The following is a 19,016-nucleotide window of genomic DNA, read 5'->3' on the forward strand; positions in this document are numbered from 1 at the left end:
GTGTGTTACGGCCTCACTTACCCAGTAACCCGGCTTCTTTTCATTTCTCTTTCTATAGGGCCTTAGTGCCTCTTCTTACCAGATCCAACCCCAACCAGGGTTAAGTTATTAAGAACTGATCAGTAATAGACAACTAAACGAGAATGGGGGTAAGCAACACTAAAACCCCTCACCACATGCACTTCAATCTTATCTTCAACAATATACACCTATTACAATTAAACATCACGGGTAGCACCGTACGTATCACTTTCATACAAGACACTACAAAAACTTCAGCCATCGAAACACTGGTGCGGCGAATCTTCTTCCTAAACACTCAAGGCTTCTTCCCCAAACCTTTTTTCTGAGATACATGCCAGCGAGATCACTTTTCTCAACAATTCACAGGCCAGTCCTCCACAGAATCATCACAGTGTCTAAACACTACCTCGAAACTCCAGCAAAACGGTCGCTGGCTTCCTCTAAAGGTTTAACCACTAACAAGCCTTAACTTAGAGGTCAGGCAGATTAATTCCATCTATTAACAAAACTGTACCACCCTGGAATACGTTGTTCCAAAACCAATAGGTCGTTGGCTTCTACAGACGATTAACTGTCCCCAAGAACACGCCCAACTTGTTCCCACCGAAACAAGACTTGCATTCAGGACTGCCCTTGCTGGCCACTCATGGTGGACTGCCTCTTGCCATTCAAGGTACTTGGTACTCAACTTGGCCATCCCAGCATGCGTCGGTCAATCACTAATACTTCACTGGGTATCACAGAGAATTTCCAGTCTATACCAATTCGCCCCACTTGTTCCCACTGGAACATGTCTTGAGTGCGAGACTACCCTGGGTGAATTGATTTCTATGGACCAAGGTACCACCCATATCACATCACTTCTGAAGAGTAAAAGATGAATAGTAAGAAGGAAACTGCACAGGTGTCAATAAGATCACAGCTTCCACTGAGGAACAGAAAAATAGGTCGGGTACTCAACAGATGGCGTTGACAACGTCACAACAACTCTCCTAAAAGAATTTGGGTCGGGTGAACTCAACAGATGGCATCAACATCATAACAAGGGCCCTATACCCATCCTGTGAGCAGAAGTGAAACCCATACCCATCATGTGAACGATGGCGAAGTCCATACCTATTCTGTGGGGCGGTAGTGGGCCCCATACTTATTCTATGGGCGGTAGTGGGCCCCATATCCATCCTGTGGGAGGTAGTGAGCCCCTTACCTGTCGTATGAGGGATAGTGGAATGGAACCATCACCACATGCACATAAAGACACATAATTCATTTAGCTAAACAAGTTACAATATTCATAAGCTAACTGTAAATTTTAATATATCGTGTTATATGAACAATTACTGGGTTTGAGACCAACTACAAGTACAGCCTCCTAGAACAGCAACTTACATATGTGGTGAGCTAGTTTCATAATTGGATGTTCATCCTGTGGCTCCATTCTGCGGGCAACGGTGGAAAAGTTACAGTCACCCACATTTACTACCTGCCTTTAGTAAACTTGCGATATTTGCCAAAATTTTCTGGTAGTAGATCATTTTGGACTAAATATTTACACATATCTTGCACATTTGTTAAGACCAAAAAGTAGCTTTCTTATAGACTAAATACCACTAATGTTCAGAGCTAATTGCAGATATGATTACGAAATATAAGTTAAAAGAAGAAGATATCCTGCAGTGTATATAAATGGATGTCCCTCCCGCAGGGGACGTCGGGTGTGTGTGCGACTCGTATGACATCTGGCGGTGCCTGGAGGAGGACTGGTGCGGGGAGCTGAGGGACCTGGTACTCCAGCGGGGCAGCAAAGGCGGCTGTATCTACCTCCGGCCGGACAGTGGTGACCCCAAAGTGGTCATTCTTAAGGTAACTGTCCTGTTTACATGTAGGATATGTTGCAAGAAAAGACATTTGGGTACGGCTGTTTATACCTGATGCCCGGTGAAATAGGTACCCAGGAGTTAGGCAATGCTTATCGGTTGGGGAAGTCAGGCGTTGGTCTAGGGGTGGGGGGGGGGGGGGGCGGGGGTTACCTCTGGGCTTCCTGTCCTTGTAAATAAATAAACAAATCTTTTGTGACACTGATGGGCTTTAGGAATACGCAATCCATAAATTATTAATAACTCTAAATGACCCGACCAGGATTCGAACCCCTTGACGTCCAAGATCACCCCAAACGTACACGGTACCATGATCATTGCACCAATTGATCGTCTATATAAGGATTGGTCAGTCCTGGTGCTTTATTCACGTAACAAAGTTATCGTGAATAACTGAACTCAATTACTGGCTCATTATAACACGTGCTACACGTACATTTTGTTTTGACTGGCTAAATCTAAAACAACAACAACAATCTGGTGCTAATTAACTAAGCTTCACGACTGATCAGTTGGTGTAGTGATCACGGTACCAGGTACATTCAGGAGGGATCCTGGCGTGATGGGTTCCAATCCTGGTCGGGTCATATAGAGTTCTTAGTTATTTATTGCTTGCGTGTTCTTGCTGCCTTGTTCTATATATATATATATATATATATATATATATATATATATATATATATATATATATATATATATATATATATATATAACTGAAAACTCATATATATATATATATAGAGTTAGATAAATATACACACTTAACAAAAGAATAGGGGTGGTAGGAGAAGAAAATATCAAAGTGTTCAGTGAGGATCCAAAAGGTCTTCTCTGAGTACTCTTTATTTTCTTCTCTGAGGCTATGGGTCCCTACATTTGCACCAGAGGTGGTACCCCTTCTAGGTTTATATATATATATATATATATATATATATATATATATATATATATATATATATATATATATATATATATATATATATATATATATATATATATATATATATATATGTCGTACCTAGTAGCCAGAACTCACTTCTCAGCCTACTATTCAAGGCCCGATTTGCCTAATAAGCCAAGTTTTCCTGAATTAATATATTTACTATAATTTTTTTCTTATGAAATGATAAAGCAACCCTTTTCTCTATGTATGAGGTCAATTTTTTTTTATTGGAGTTAAAATTAACGTAGATATATGACCGAACCTAACCAACCCTACCTAACCTAACCTAACCTATATTTATAGGTAAGGTTAGGTTAGGTAGCCAAAAAAAGCTAGGTTAGGTTAGGTTAGGTAGGTTAGGTAGACGAAAAATCATTAATTCATGAAAACTTGGCTTATTAGGCAAATCGGGCCTTGAATAGTAGGCTGAGAAGTGCGTTCTGGCTATTAGGTACGACATATATATATATATATATATATATATATATATATATATATATATATATGTCGTACCTAATAGCCAGAACGCACTTCTCAGCCTACTATTCAAGGCCCGATTTGCCTAATAAGCCAAGTTTTCATGAATTAATGTTTTTTCGTCTACCTAACCTACCTAACCTAACCTAACCTAGCTTTTTTTGGCTACCTAACCTAACCTTACCTATAAATATAGGTTAGGTTAGGTTAGGTAGGGTTGGTTAGGTTCGGTCATATATCTACGTTAATTTTAACTCCAATAAAAAAAAATTGACCTCATACATAGAGAAAAGGGTTGCTTTATCATTTCATAAGAAAAAAATTATAGTAAATATATTTATTCAGGAAAACTTGGCTTATTAGGCAAATCGGGCCTTGAATAGTAGGCTGAGAAGTGAGTTCTGGCTACTAGGTACGACATATATATATATATATATATATATATATATATATATATATATATATATATATATATATATATGTCGTACCTAGTAGCCAGAACTCACTTCTCAGCCTACTATTCAAGGCCCGATTTGCCTAATAAGCCAAGTTTTCCTGAATTAATATATTTACTATAATTTTTTTCTTATGAAATGATAAAGCAACCCTTTTCTCTATGTATGAGGTCAATTTTTTTTTATTGGAGTTAAAATTAACGTAGATATATGACCGAACCTAACCAACCCTACCTAACCTAACCTAATCTATATTTATATGTAAGGTTAGGTTAGGTAGCCAAAAAAAGCTAGGTTAGGTTAGGTTAGGTAGGTTAGGTAGACAAAAAAACATTAATTCATGAAAACTTGGCTTATTAGGCAAATCGGGCCTTGAATAGTAGGCTGAGAAGTGCGTTCTGGCTATTAGGTACGACATATATATATATATATATATATATATATATATATATATATATATATATATATATATATATATATATATATATATATATATATATATATATATATATATATATATATATATATATATATGTTGTACCTAGTAGCCAGAACGTCGTACTCGGCCTGCTATGCAAGGCCCGATTTGCCTAATAAACCAAGTTTTCCTGAATTAGTATATTTTCTCTAATATTTTTCTTTTGAAATGATAAAGCTACCCATTTCATTATGTATGAGGTCAATTTTTTGTCCTCATACATAATTCCTCATACATACCTCATACATAATTGACCTCATACATAACAACTCATACATAATTGACCTCAATTCAACCAAGAGATGGCTTCCTGAACCTTGCAGGAATCAACCTCACTGAGGACCAAGTCACTCTCCTAAATCTGGGTATAAACTGTCACGTTATGTCCAGACCGAGTGAGATGGCCCGGAAAGTGGAGTTGGAGATTCTGTTGGACGACATATTCGACCTCGAAGCACAAAAGAAGATCACCACCAAAGATACCTTACAAGCAGAACTTATTGCGGAAGGAGGAAAGAATCGAGGCAACTACAGAAGCACCATACTGTCCCCCGAGCTCAAAGCGGCAGCTAAGAGCCTTCGTGAGAACAAGGAGATAGTTGTCAGGAGAGGCGACAAGTCGCCAATATACGTAATTCTTAAAAAAGACGAATATCTGGCGAAAATGAACCTCATACTCTCTGACCAAACTAAATTCCAAAGGGTAACGAAGGACACTACAGCCGAACTGAAAGCAAAGGTCAACAAATTGATCGAAACTGTGAACGCCAAGAAATCTGGACTCCACCTGCCAAATATTATTGGGGAATATAAACCTGGATATGCGTATGGAAATGTCAAGACACACAAGCCTGGAAACCCACTTCGGCCAATCATCAGCCAGATACCCACACCCACGTACAGACTGGCGAAACGACTCAACGGCTTGCTGAATCCTTATGTCCCTTGCGCCTTCAGCCTGAAGTCTCCAAAGGAATTTGTTGACTTCCTGTGGGGAACACGGGCCACAGGGATAAGAGCCTCGTTGGACGTAGAATCTGTTTACCAACGTACCTGTGGATGAAACAATCGGGATGATAGCCGACAGAGTGTACCATGATCCAGCCTGTACTCCTCTTGACATACCAGAAAACAGTCTAAGGAAACTACTCCAAGCTTGTACTAAAGAGGCACCCTTCTTGAGCCCGGATGGACACATGTATAAGCAAGTAGATGGGGTCGCCATGGGTTCTCCCCTAGGTGTCCTGTTTGCAAACTTCTACATGGGTACCATCGAGCAAAAAGTCTTAGTCGACATGAACTTGAAACCGGCCATATACTGCAGGTATGTTGACGACATTTTTACACAGGTACCTGATGTCAGACATCTGCAGGAGCTGAAGGAGGCATTTGAGCAGAATTCTGTGTTGCGTTTCACTTACAAGATGGAGAAGGATGGGAAGCTGCCCTTTCTAGATGTAACAGTCATGGAAAGGAGCGGAGTTTTCCACACTGCAGTCTACACTAAGGAAACAAACATAGGAATGTGCCTGAATGCCAACAGTGACTGCCCGGACAGGTACAAGAGGAGGGTTGTTAACACTTATGTCGACCGTGCCCTCAGCCACAGCTCAGAATGGAAGCAAGTCGACGAAGAACTCTGTAGGGTAAGGCAGGTCCTAGTCAACAACGGCTTCTCCAATGGTTTCGTGGAAGACATCATAAGAAGGAAAGTGAAACGCCATGCAACCTCTGAAGAGACAACTAACACAACACCTATACCCCCTATTAGACTATTTTACAGGAACTTCTTTTCCACAGCCCATAAAACGGAGGAAAGGGTCCTGAAAGATATTGTCAGTAGAAACGTTATCCCTACAGACAAAAATCAGAAGATACAACTGACAATTTACTATAAAACCAAAAAAACGGCCAGCCTACTCATGAGAAACTCTCCATACACAAAGCAGAACGTTTTAAAAGAGACCAACGTCGTCTATGCCTTCAAATGCCCTCTTGGGGATTGTAAGCCTCAAAAAACTCAGTATATAGGCAAGACAACAACATCTCTTTCCAGGCGTTTAACGATGCATAAGCAACAGGGCTCCATTAAGGAACATATAGCCTCTTCCCACAACCAAACCATCACCAGAGAAATCTGAGCAAACAACACAGAAATCATCGATAGATACAGCGATAGCAGGCGGCTCGACGTCTCCGAGGCACTACTCATCAAGAAGTCAACACCAGCAATCAACAGCCAATTAATGCACAACTATATTCTACCCACTTCAAGACTCCGCTCCAATATAGAAGCATCAAGAAATATGGGCCAATAAAAATAGGCCTTCTGCAGTTACCTACTTTTAATACCTGTATGTATTTCATTGTTTTCGTGTTCTGTCTTGTGTTAAAAGTTTATTTTCACCTCATCCAAAACTATTGTAACATGTCACTTCACCCAAATGTAGGTATAAAAACTCGAAAGATGTTTAAGCTCTATTCAGTTAAAGTTGTGTGTTTGTGTAAACTAAAGTCTTTGAAAATGTAATAAGTTTTACGAAACGCGCTCAAGTGTCGCGTCAGACTAGAAATAAAAATGAATTTTGGAGAATTGATCTTTGAATTACCATCAACAGTGAAAAGAAACGTACGAAAGATCGAGAAAATTCGTGTTAGAATTATTAATCTTACTTTTTCGGTCATATTTATTATATATATATATATATATATATATATATATATATATATATATATATATATATATATATATATATATATATATATATATATATATATATATATATATAACTGAAAACTCACACCCCAGAAGTGACTCGAACCCATACTGCCAGGAGCAACGCAACTGGTATGTACAGGGACGCCTTAATCCGCTTGACCATCACGACCGGACATAAGGAAGTGAAAGCCGAAGCTATTTGAACCACTTCCCCGCCGGCACTCGGATAGTAATCTTGGGCATAGCATTTTATCAAATCACCTCATTCTTTGGGGCACACGTGAGGAACACAAATGCAAACAAGCCTGAATGGTCCCCAGGACTATATACAACTGAAAACTCACACCCCAGAAGTGACTCGAACCCATACTGCCAGGAGCAACGCAACTGGTATGTACAGGGACGCCTTAATCCGCTTGACCATCACGACCGGACATAAGGAAGTGATAGCTGAAGCTATTTGAACCACTTCCCCGCCGGCACTCGGATAGTAATCTTGGGCATAGCATTTTATCAAATCACCTCATTCTTTGGGGCACACGTGAGGAACACAAATGCAAACAAGCCTGAATGGTCCCCAGGACTATATACAACTGAAAACTCACACCCCAGAAGTGACTCGAACCCATACTGCCAGGAGCAACGCAACTGGTATGTACAGGGACGCCTTAATCCGCTTGACCATCACGACTGGACATAAGGAAGTGATGGCCGAAGCTATTTGAACCACTTCCCCGCCGGCACTCGGATAGTAATCTTGGGCATAGCATTTTATCAAATCACCTCATTCTTTGGGGCACACGTGAGGAACACAAATGCAAACAAGCCTGAATGGTCCCCAGGACTATATACAACTGAAAACTCACACCCCAGAAGTGACTCGAACCCATACTGCCAGGAGCAACGCAACTGGTATGTACAGGGACGCCTTAATCCGCTTGACCATCACGACCGGACATAAGGAAGTGATAGCCGAAGCTATTTGAACCACTTCCCCGCCGGCACTCGGATAGTAATCTTGGGCATAGCATTTTATCAAATCACCTCATTCTTTGGGGCACACGTGAGGAACACAAATGCAAACAAGCCTGAATGGTCCCCAGGACCATTGGTGATTTGATATATATATATATATATATATATATATATATATATATATATATATATATATATATATATATATATATATATATATATATATATATATATATATATATATATATATATATATATATATATATATATGTCGTGACGCTAAACCCCGGTTCATTCCGAACACAGCGATTACACAACACATAACACCTTGCTTCAGCAACCTTTACTACCACCTATACTCCTACACACACCAGACCCTTGAGGCGTACCACTAGGTTTGTACTGGAACACAATGAATGAACATATGGAAGGTATTTAAAGGCCGTCGGGTTTTGTCATTTAATTACAAAGAATAGACTCTGACAAATAATACTATATTAATTAACATACTCTATTAGGTCAATACACTTCCAATACCCATAGACCACTTGACCTCCGCGATCACCACCCACACTTGTAACTTCCGCCTAAGTCCCTAATACGGAATGATTACTACAACGCTCCACACCAGGTTAGTCTTTCATTCAATACGCACATACTGCAGACTTAACTTCGTCACTAAGATCACAACAGGCTCTCGCATAGCTGTCTGCTACACTTCGCTGCTGCCACAAACGGAGACCTCGGAGGACTTGCTAGTTCAACTTCCACAACCAGACTGACTCCAGCCCACCATGGCCTCAATCATTTCACCACGCCTCTCGAGGAAGGTATAATCCGATTAACCTTATCCCTAGAGCGGTAACCTTGATCCTAGAAGCCTGACGAAGAATAATTCCTCTTTCCAGGAATTATTAATTTGGCTAAACAGCTTCGGTCTTAATCCATTGACCTTTCTTAGATATGTGATCCATAGTCTGTCTACTTACATGTACTTTCAATCATCATTCGTTAAGTGTTGTAGTAATGATCCTCTAGCTAATAATTCCTACTAACTTGTGGATTACAACACCACTCCCCTCCTTAAACACGCATATGTCCCCATATGCATCATTGCAATGGTTCCATTAGTGCAAGGACCTGGAGGATGCACCCACCATATGTGTACAACTAAAAAATCATCCAATAAGTTCATCATACATACAATGAAATAAATTAAAATTTTCCTCGACATGACTCACAACACTTCTCCAACATATACATTATATTCACATCATAGCACAGGTAAAATAGTCTGTAATAATTTTTCCCATCTCCAACAATGCACATATAGCTAAACTGCTGACATATAATTACATACAAACATAACCATAAAATTACATGGACCAGAATGCTGGCACTTAAACAGAAATGACACTAGTCATTAATATATACACAACACATATATATCTAAGGTTCTTCATCCTTAGTAACAAGTTAATAATTTAACATCTTGCCCTGTACTGTTGACATAAGGGCTTACAATGATCACACAATGTTTCACTGGCCTCCTCCACAATTGGCAGCATCACTTCTCTTGTCTTCGTGTCCCATGGTTGCTAGGTCATAGATCCTCCATGACCCAGACAAAACCCAGGCTGTCCAGCCTGGTGAATGTTGTCAATGTCCCATCGTTGCTCTGAGGTAACGTGATCCTGGCCTCCAGAGCAACGGAGATTCCTACCCCAGGGTCATGTTCCCTTGGGTCTGTGCTGACGTCTCGTTCCAGGCACCAATCCCAGAACGCTGTAGATCCCTCACAGCTCTCTGGTCTAGGCCCATCCGCCCAGAGTGTGTCCACCTGTATTCACACCTTCCCGACCGCTGTACCTGCAAAATATTCCCTCGGAGCCCCCTGGCTCGATCCCATTATTACATAACCCCCTCGGCTCCTTACTCTCTCCCCGTATATAGCCTGAGCGCAGCTGCAAAACCATTGCAGCTGGCCCTTATCCCTGCTCTGATGTCAGGGGGCGAATTTCGCCTATAACGTCACGTTGGCTTCACTTCCACCCCCCTTTTTTTCTAGAATAACTGAGTGTAGCCTCATAGCTTCCCTTCTACTCTACCTGAAGCTCTGTGACATGATCCCGGGGGACCTTCTCATGCCTAACACTCAGTAATGGTGCCGATGAGGTAATATACAGTATATACATACACATACATTATCACAATAAATACCTCATTAAAATAATTTCACAACTAATGTCACTAAAGCATCATACTGCCACTGGCTCGCTTCTAGCGAGATTCCTGTAACAACTTAATTAATGAGAAATTAGTATATCTACTTGGCTCGCTCACTGCAACCACCAACACCTGAAATTTTGAAATTCTACATTATAATCTTATCCATAATACTTACCCACTCCGACAAACCATCACCTCTGGTCAACCCAACCACTGATGACCTCATTATAACACCACGTCTCTCAACAGCCAGGCTCTGCGTCCTGACGCACCTGACCTCATTACACCGATACTCACCGTACCCACCACCACCTGGCCTCCTGTGCCGCTATGCACTCCACAACACCACACTCCATACCAGGCGTCCAAACGCCACAACACTACACCACCCACTACACATGCTACTCTACACAACACTCTACACACTACCCCACACTCTGCAAAAACTACCATGCCCATGCACCACTCAACACCGCACTCTACACACTACCCCACACTCTACAAAACTACCATGCCCATGCACCACTCAACACCACACTCTACACACTACCCCACACTCTACAAAACTACCATGCCCATGCACCACTACACACCACACTCTACACACTACCCCACACTACAAAAACTACCATGGCCATGCACTACTCTACAGTACATACTATGCTCCTTCTGTGTTCATGACCCCACGAGAGCGGGTCGGATAGCGATGTGTCACCATCGCCTGTGGACCTTGTCCCCGGTCCTGCGAAGGCTGTTCTGTGTTATCTACCCTTGATTGCCAACTCCTCGTACCCCTACCTATGTTCTCAGCCGCTGGTGTGCTCTCCCCTGGCACACTCCCCGTAGGGTATGGCTCCTCACTTGCCTGACCGGTCAGTGTATAGACGCGGTCTGGGTGACAGGAGAACACATGCCCTGTGTTTAGCACCTTAACCTTCACTTCTGCATTCTTTTTGCTAATTACCCGACATGGCCCCACAAACTTGGGTGCCAACTTACCTTCTGCCTGAGCGTGCATCTGCTTCACGAATACCCTATCACCTTCATTGATCACCTTTGCTTGGACCTTGTTCCGCGCATTATAATATTCCTCTGCTACCTCTGTCGACTTTCTTAAATGTAGTTTCACCAAGTCAAATGCCTTGGTTGCTCGCCTACAGACAACACTTTTGAAGTCTAACGCATAGCATGGCGGTTGCTTGCTTGTGAACGTCGTGAACGGAAGTCGGGGATCGAACCCATGCAACAAAAAATGCGGGGTTTCTCCCACCGACCTATTGAACGCCGTATTGAGCGCCGACTCCACCATCGACAAACTCTGATCCCATGCAAGCACATCATCAGCAGCCAAATGCCGCAGAATACTGATTACTTCAGCATTGTGTCTTTCAACCAAACCATTCGCCGATGGTCGATATGCCAGCACTGGAGTATGTTTGAATTGATACACACTCGCGATGCTTTGAAATACTTGATTGATAAACTCTGACCCTTGGTCTGACACAACTTGTTGAGGAGCCCCAAACCTGGTTAACACACTTTCCACCATGGCCTGGGTCACATCCTCTGCCGACTTAGAACGGAGGGCACTCACCACAGTGAACCGTGTGAGTGCATCCACTGCTACAAATATGTACCTCGCCCCTGAATGAGCTTGTGGTAGCGGCCCAATGAGATCTATGTGTACTCTCTCGAAGGGAGTACTCACCTCCGGCCACCTACGCAAAGGTTCCGCCCCCAACCTATGTGCCTTGTACCTCAGACAACTGTCACAAGAGGCTACATAGACCTTGATATCTTTACCCATGGATGGCCAATAGAACCTTTGACGTGCCCTCTGCAACGTCTTGGACTCCCCTCCATGGCCTGCTGCTGGGATGTTATGACACAGATACATTGCAGTCCTCTGGAACTCCGGTGTCAAGACTGCCTGGTATACTGGTTCAGACCGTATACCCGAAACCCTACCAAGATGATACAACACCTCATCTTCAACCACAAACTCATCCACTGGTGCTGGAAGTGACTTCCTCAACTCCGCACGCTGACCCCTCAAAAACTTCCTTACCTCCCCCCACAGGGGGTGACCTTCCTGACTTCGTATCAACTCCCTCACATTCCACGACACATCTTCCTCCCCCCTTTCACTCACCACTGCTACATTGTGACACCTTGACAACGCGTCAGCGACCACATTGCTTTTCCCTGGTACATGTTCAAAGTTTGTAATGTTAAACTCTGAGAGCGAGGTAACCCACCGTGCCAGTCGCTGACAAGGCTCCTTGGACTCGAACACATACTTAAGGGGTTTGTGATCGCTTCTGAGCCAAATTTCATGTCCAAGCAAGATGTACCGGTTCCGTTGTAATATGAATGTGATCGCTAGCGCTTCCCTCTCAATCGTACTATAGTTCCTCTCTGCAGGACATAGTACTCGTGAACAAAATGCAATGGGACGCTCCCGTCCTCGCTCATCCACCTGAGCTACCACACCACCTATCGCTGCGCCAGAAGCATCCGCATACACCAGAAATGGTTTGCTAAAATCTGGGTGCGCCAAGATACTGCGAGAGCTGACAGCAGCCCTCAGTACCTGGAACGCCTGCTGTTGTTCCTTCCCCCACACGAACTCTGCAAGTCCACTGATCTGATGTAATGGTCTTGCAATTTTTGAAAAATCTTTAATAAATCGCCGATAATAGCTAACCAACCCCAGGAAAGATTTGCACTCTTTCTTGTTCTGTGGAACTGGGAACTCTTGAATATCCCTGGTTTTATCTGGCAATGGACTGATACCCATCCGGCCCACTGTATGACCCAGGAATGTTACCGATTCTCCAAAAAAAACTGCATTTTTCGAAATTCACTTTGAGGTTGTGTGACCTCAGCCTTAGCAAGAGTTTCCTCAAATTATGCATGTGCTCCTCTAATGACTTTCCCAGCACGATTACGTCATCGAGGTACAGCAACGCTGTGGGACCTATCAACCCCGATAATACACTCATCATTAGCCTACTGAACACAGCAGGTGCTGACTTCAACCCGAAAGGAAGTCGTTTATATTGCCAGAGCTCGTTGCACGCACTAAACGCTGTGATTTCCTTCGACTCTTCCTCCAGCGGTATCTGGTGATACCCACTGAGTAGGTCTAATGTGGTAAAATATTGTGTACCCTTCAAGTGTGTCAATGTGTCCTGTATGTTAGGTAATGGGTATGCTTCGTCTTTCGTCAGCTTGTTTATTCTGCGGAAATCTACGCATAACCTCACTCCCCCATTCTTTTTCCTGACTTCTACGAGAGGGCTGTGCCACGGTGAACTGGATGGTTCAATGATATCATGCTCCCTTAGCTGGCTTATCTCCTCTTTCACCTCCCTCTGGTGTGCCACTGGTATTCTATATGCTCTCGTATATACTGGATGTGCGCCCTCTACGTCAATTCTATGTGCTCCTTGAGTAATGCACCCTGGGGGTTCCCCTCTCAACGCAAAAACATCCGGGAACTCCCTGACTAAGCCCCTTAAGGCTTCCTTAACCTCCCTTTCCATGGACATCCTATCCACTATTCCCATTAATTTATCCATTCTATCCTCATCGCCCTCACTCTGACTTACTGACATGGCTGCAATAATCTCCTCCACAGGGTGCGCCCACGCTACCTGTGCATGCTTACTCAAGGTGACTGGCCACCGAGAGGGATTAAAAACCCTCAACCGAATTACCCCTTCATTTATGTCTTCAATAGTCTCCATTATCACCAACCCTGCTGGATTATCCAATGGCTCAATTTGCACAACGTCTACTCCCTTGGCTTTACATGCCATTTTAATCACTAAGGATGCTTCTCCCGGAATGGTGACATCCTTGGGTACCGTGACTGCCCACTGTATATTCTGGTCCCCAGCCGAGTTACCACAGTTACCCCTCACTACTGCTACTCCTTCTCTACTCCTCACCTTGTTAACGTCTACCGCTTGACCCCCACATACCAATTTATTCCCCCTTGCGCTGAACGCTATGGTACATGAGTATTTTGCGAGGAAATCAATTCCCAGGATAATGTTGGTATGTTTCAGCCCTATATCCTGTATTACTACAAAACTATGTTTAAACCGTCTATCTTCTAGCTGGAAATCCACAGTTGTCTCTCCCAACACCCGCAACGCATTATCCCCCACCGCCGTTAATCTCCTGTTGTTCGGTATCAGCCTGACGTCTGATCCTAACACGCTACGACTCATGATGGACACGGAAGCACCGGTGTCCACCAAGGCTGTATAGATAGTGCCCTTTAACCGTAAATGCACCTTTATGGGATGACCCGACCCGACGGTACACAACCACTGTCCGCCACCCCCTACTGTACACACTGGGTAATTAGGCGGAACAAAAAGCTTACACTGCCAGGCCAAGTGACTACCGTCACCACACAGCTTACACACTTTTGTCTGCTTAGGTCGTTCTGGCTCGTGTTTACCCGCAGTGTACCCCGTTCCCCGGGGATACCCTCTACCGGTACCCTGGTTCTGGTGGTACATTCCTGTTGCTCCCTGAGCAGGCGTGTATTGTGGTGGAGCAGGAGTGAACCTGCCTCCACGCGCCCCTTGATTATAGCCTCCTCGCTGCCCGCGAGTACCCTGATGGGGTCCCCACGACACCCCACTCGTATTGCGTCCCTGGAACACCCTTGGCTCCCAGCCCTTATTATTGTTACGTCGAGGAACACCTCGCCCCTTGCCCTTGGAATGTGTGACCCCCGCCGCGGGTCCATCCTCCACTGGCTGAGCTACTGGGGCCCAGAGCTGAGCCTGTCTCTCTTGCGTGTCTGCAAGATTTGCCTGTTCCTTAGGGGACACTTCCTTGAAAATGTCATCCTCTGTCAGTTTATGTGTCGGGCTATTCTCCGCCCAAAACACTGCATGTTTCACCGCTTCCTTAAAAGACTTAGCTTCCCTGCAGTGTAACGCACTTTCCCGTGGTAATGCACCGAAAAAAACACTCCGTTGCATAGAATCTCTTACTACCCCCGTGAACTGCGTTTCCGTCCGCTCAATCACATCACCCAAGAGTCTTATTCTATGGCCAAACGCCCTTAATTGTTCCCCTGGTTCTCGTTTAAGTGCAGCTAACTGAGCCTTTAGTTCTACTGCATCGTGCTGCACATCGTAATGATGTGCAGCACGATGAGGTAATCAGTTCCTGCTTAAACTCGCTATAACTATTTATTTCTCTAATTTCCGCCGAGTTGAGCAGGGTCTTTGCTTCCCCTTTCACCTTGGAATATGCCAATGCAATCTTTGCCTGATCCGACCATGACCCCACACTAGTCGCCTTCTCTAGAGCAAAGAAAAATGTTCTAATATCCGTTAGTAACTGACCTTTCGAATCCCGTTTGGCGCCCCAAAACGTGGGAATGTCTCCATATACCTTAGGTCCTGCATTAGTCGTCTCATGCATGCTCAACACATTTTTCAACCACTGTGCAACCTGCCCAATTGTCTCTGACGCTGCCGCCTGCGCCGTAAGCAACGCCGCCGTGTTATCACCACTCTCACCCTGACCGACATTACTCGTGGCCTGGCCACTGGCGCCCCTATTACTACCAGTACCCGTCATGGCTACTCGCCCCTTATGTGCTCGTGTATGAACCAGCTTGACGCTTTGCCGTACAGTAACCTTACTTGGCCTTATTCCCTTAATCTCACTAGAATCACTTATAATTTTAAGCCACCATTAACAACGTCACTTATCAGTTCCCCACACTACTGTTTCCACCCCTTAGGGGACCTTTCCCTGCCGCACAACGTGGCCACTCCACTTGGCCCCACACCCCACTATGGCCACTCACTGGCCCACACACCTTCCCTTCCTCACTCCAATATCCACCGTCCTGAACACAACCCGACGTCTACCAATTCACGAACATTCCCTCACCAACTAAACCAGTAACACACTTCCTTCATCTCTCAAAGTGTTCCAAACCTGTTTGCGCTGCCACCAAATATGTCGTGACGCTAAACCCCGGTTCTTTCCGAACACAGCGATTACACAACACATAACACCTTGCTTCAGCAACCGTTACTACCACCTATACTCCTACACACACCAGACCCTTGAGGCGTACCACTAGATTGTACTGGAACACAATGAATGAACATATGGAAGGTATTTAAAGGCCGTCGGGTTTTGTCATTTAATTACAAAGAATAGACTCTGACAAATAATACTATATTAATTAACATACTCTATTAGGTCAATACACTTCCAATACCCATAGACCACTTGACCTCCGCGATCACCACCCACACACGTAACTTCCGCCTAAGTCCCTAATACGGAATGATTACTACAACGCTCCACACCCGGTTACTCTTTCATTCAATACTCACATACTGCAGACTTAACTTGGTCACTAAAATCACAACAGGCTCTCGCATAGCTGTCTGCTACACTTCGCTGCTGCCACAAACGGAGACCTCGGAGGACTTGCTAGTTCAACTTCCACAACCAGACTGACTCCAGCCCACCATGGCCTCAATCATTTCACCACGCCTCTCGAGGAAGGTATAATCCGATTAACCTTATCCCTAGAGCGGTAACCTTGATCCTAGAAGCCTGACGAAGAATAATTCCTCTTTCCAGGAATTATTAATTTGGCTAAACAGCTTCGGTCTTAATCCATTGGCCTTTCTTAGATATGTGATCCATAGTCTGTCTACTTACATGTACTTTCAATCATCATTCGTTAAGTGTTGTAGTAATGATCCTCTAGCTAATAATTCCTACTAACTTGTGGATTACAACACCACTCCCCTCCTTAAACACGCATATGTCCCCATATGCATCATTGCAATGGTTCCATTAGTGCAAGGACCTGGAGGATGCACCCACCATATGTACATACCAGTTGCGTTGCTCCTGGGAGTATGGGTTCGAGTCACTTCTGGGGTGTGAGTTTTCAGTTGCATATTGTCCTGGGGACCATTCAGGCTTGTTCGCATTTGTGTTCCTCACGTGTACCCCAAAGAATGAGGTGATTTGGTAAAATGCTATGCCCAAGATTACTATCCGAGTGCCGGCGGTGGGGTGGTTCAAATAGCCTCGGCTATCACCTCATTATGTCCGGTCGTGATGGTCAAGTGGATTAAGGCGTCTTGTACATACCAGTTGCGTTGCTCCTGGGAGTATGGGTTCGAGTCACTTCTGGGGTGTGAGTTTTCAGTTGCATATTGTCCTGGGGACCATTCAGGCTTGTTCGCATATATATATATATATATATATATATATATATATATATATATATATATATATATATATATATATATATATATATATATATATATATATATATATATATATATATATATGTTTCATTGAATATGACCGCATATTCTGTATTTATTATTTTCTGGTTTAGGGCTTCTATCCCTCTAACTATTTTCTTAGCATCAGGGCTTAATTGAAATAGGAGTTCTCCAAAACTCATTTTCGTACTTTTAAGGTGAAGAAAAGAAGTGATTTACTATAGAGTGTATTACACTTATTTGTATAATTTGCACGACGTTTCGAACCTCCATGGTTCATTCTCAAGTGAACAGATCTTACAATACTAGTTGATTTTATACCCGCATTAGGTCAGGTGATAATACAATGAAGGTGAAAACATGGGGGGATACATAAGGGATAAACATAGGGGCTGCAGAAGGCTTATTGGCCCATACGAGGCATCTCCTATCTAAACACAAAGATTAATCCAGTGTAATTGGCCTGTTATGTTGGACAATGTCTGGTGCCCCTAGGAATCTGGTGCCCCAATGTCTGGTGCCCCTAGGAATCACATGAGACAAGCCCATGACATTACTCTAACAAGAGAAATGTTGAACAAGAATACTTGCATAATAGACAAAACCCAAGATTCAAGAAGATTACAAATTCTTGAGGCAATTCACATAAGAATAGAGCGACCTACCATGAACACCCAAATCACGGAACTATTTACTCTACCCACCATGAGAGTAAGGACAAGACAAGAACATATCGATGCCAACACAGAAGACAATGTCCAACATAACAGGCCAATTACACTGGATTAATCTTTGTGTTTAGATAGGAGATGCCTCGTATGGGCCAATAAGCCTTCTGCAGCCCCTAAGTTTATCCCTTATGTATCCCCCCATGTTTTCACCTTCATTGTATTATCACCTGACCTAATGCGGGTATAAAATCAACTAGTATTGTAAGATCTGTTCACTTGAGAATGAACCATGGAGGTTCGAAACGTCGTGCAAATTATACAAATAAGTGTAATACACTCTATAGTAAATCACTTCTTTTCTTCACCTTAAAAGTACGAAAATGAGTTTTGGAGAACTCCTATTTCAATTAAGCCCTGATGCTAAGAAAATAGTTAGAGGGATAGAAGCCCTAAACCAGAAAATAATAAATACAGAATATGCGGTCATATTCAATGAAACATGTTTGAAAGAAAACCTGCTGCCAGTATACACCAATATATATATATATATATATATATATATATATATATATATATATATATATATATATATATATATATATATATATATATATATATATATATATATATATATATATATATATATATATATACTTCAGGCTTGTATCGAGGTCCAACTATGGTAGAACTACTGATCTTCCCCCAGGATGTAACCCCACAACAGTTTACTATATCTCGAGTACCTATATACTGTTAGGTGACCAGAGGCATTAGGTGAAAAGAAATGTCCCCTCCCCCCATAGGCTTCATATGAAGCATTACTCGGGTGTAAATATTCATAGACCTAATAATAGTGTCATCTTT

At 43.1% G+C, this 19,016-nt stretch overlaps 1 protein-coding gene across 1 annotated transcript in view; it reads left to right on the forward strand.

Annotated features, from left to right (window-relative positions):
• Positions 1 to 19,016, forward strand: part of LOC138352573 (nicotinamide phosphoribosyltransferase-like) — a 174,342-nt gene that overhangs the window by 48,496 nt on the left and 106,830 nt on the right. Inside the window, exon 5 of the mRNA XM_069305062.1 lies at positions 1,730 to 1,887. Within this exon, the coding sequence (XP_069161163.1) occupies positions 1,730 to 1,887 (158 nt within the window). The remainder of the gene's footprint in view (positions 1 to 1,729; positions 1,888 to 19,016) is intronic.

Source organism: Procambarus clarkii, chromosome 54, assembly GCF_040958095.1.
Source record: "Procambarus clarkii isolate CNS0578487 chromosome 54, FALCON_Pclarkii_2.0, whole genome shotgun sequence".
Classification (NCBI taxonomy): domain Eukaryota; kingdom Metazoa; phylum Arthropoda; class Malacostraca; order Decapoda; family Cambaridae; genus Procambarus; species Procambarus clarkii.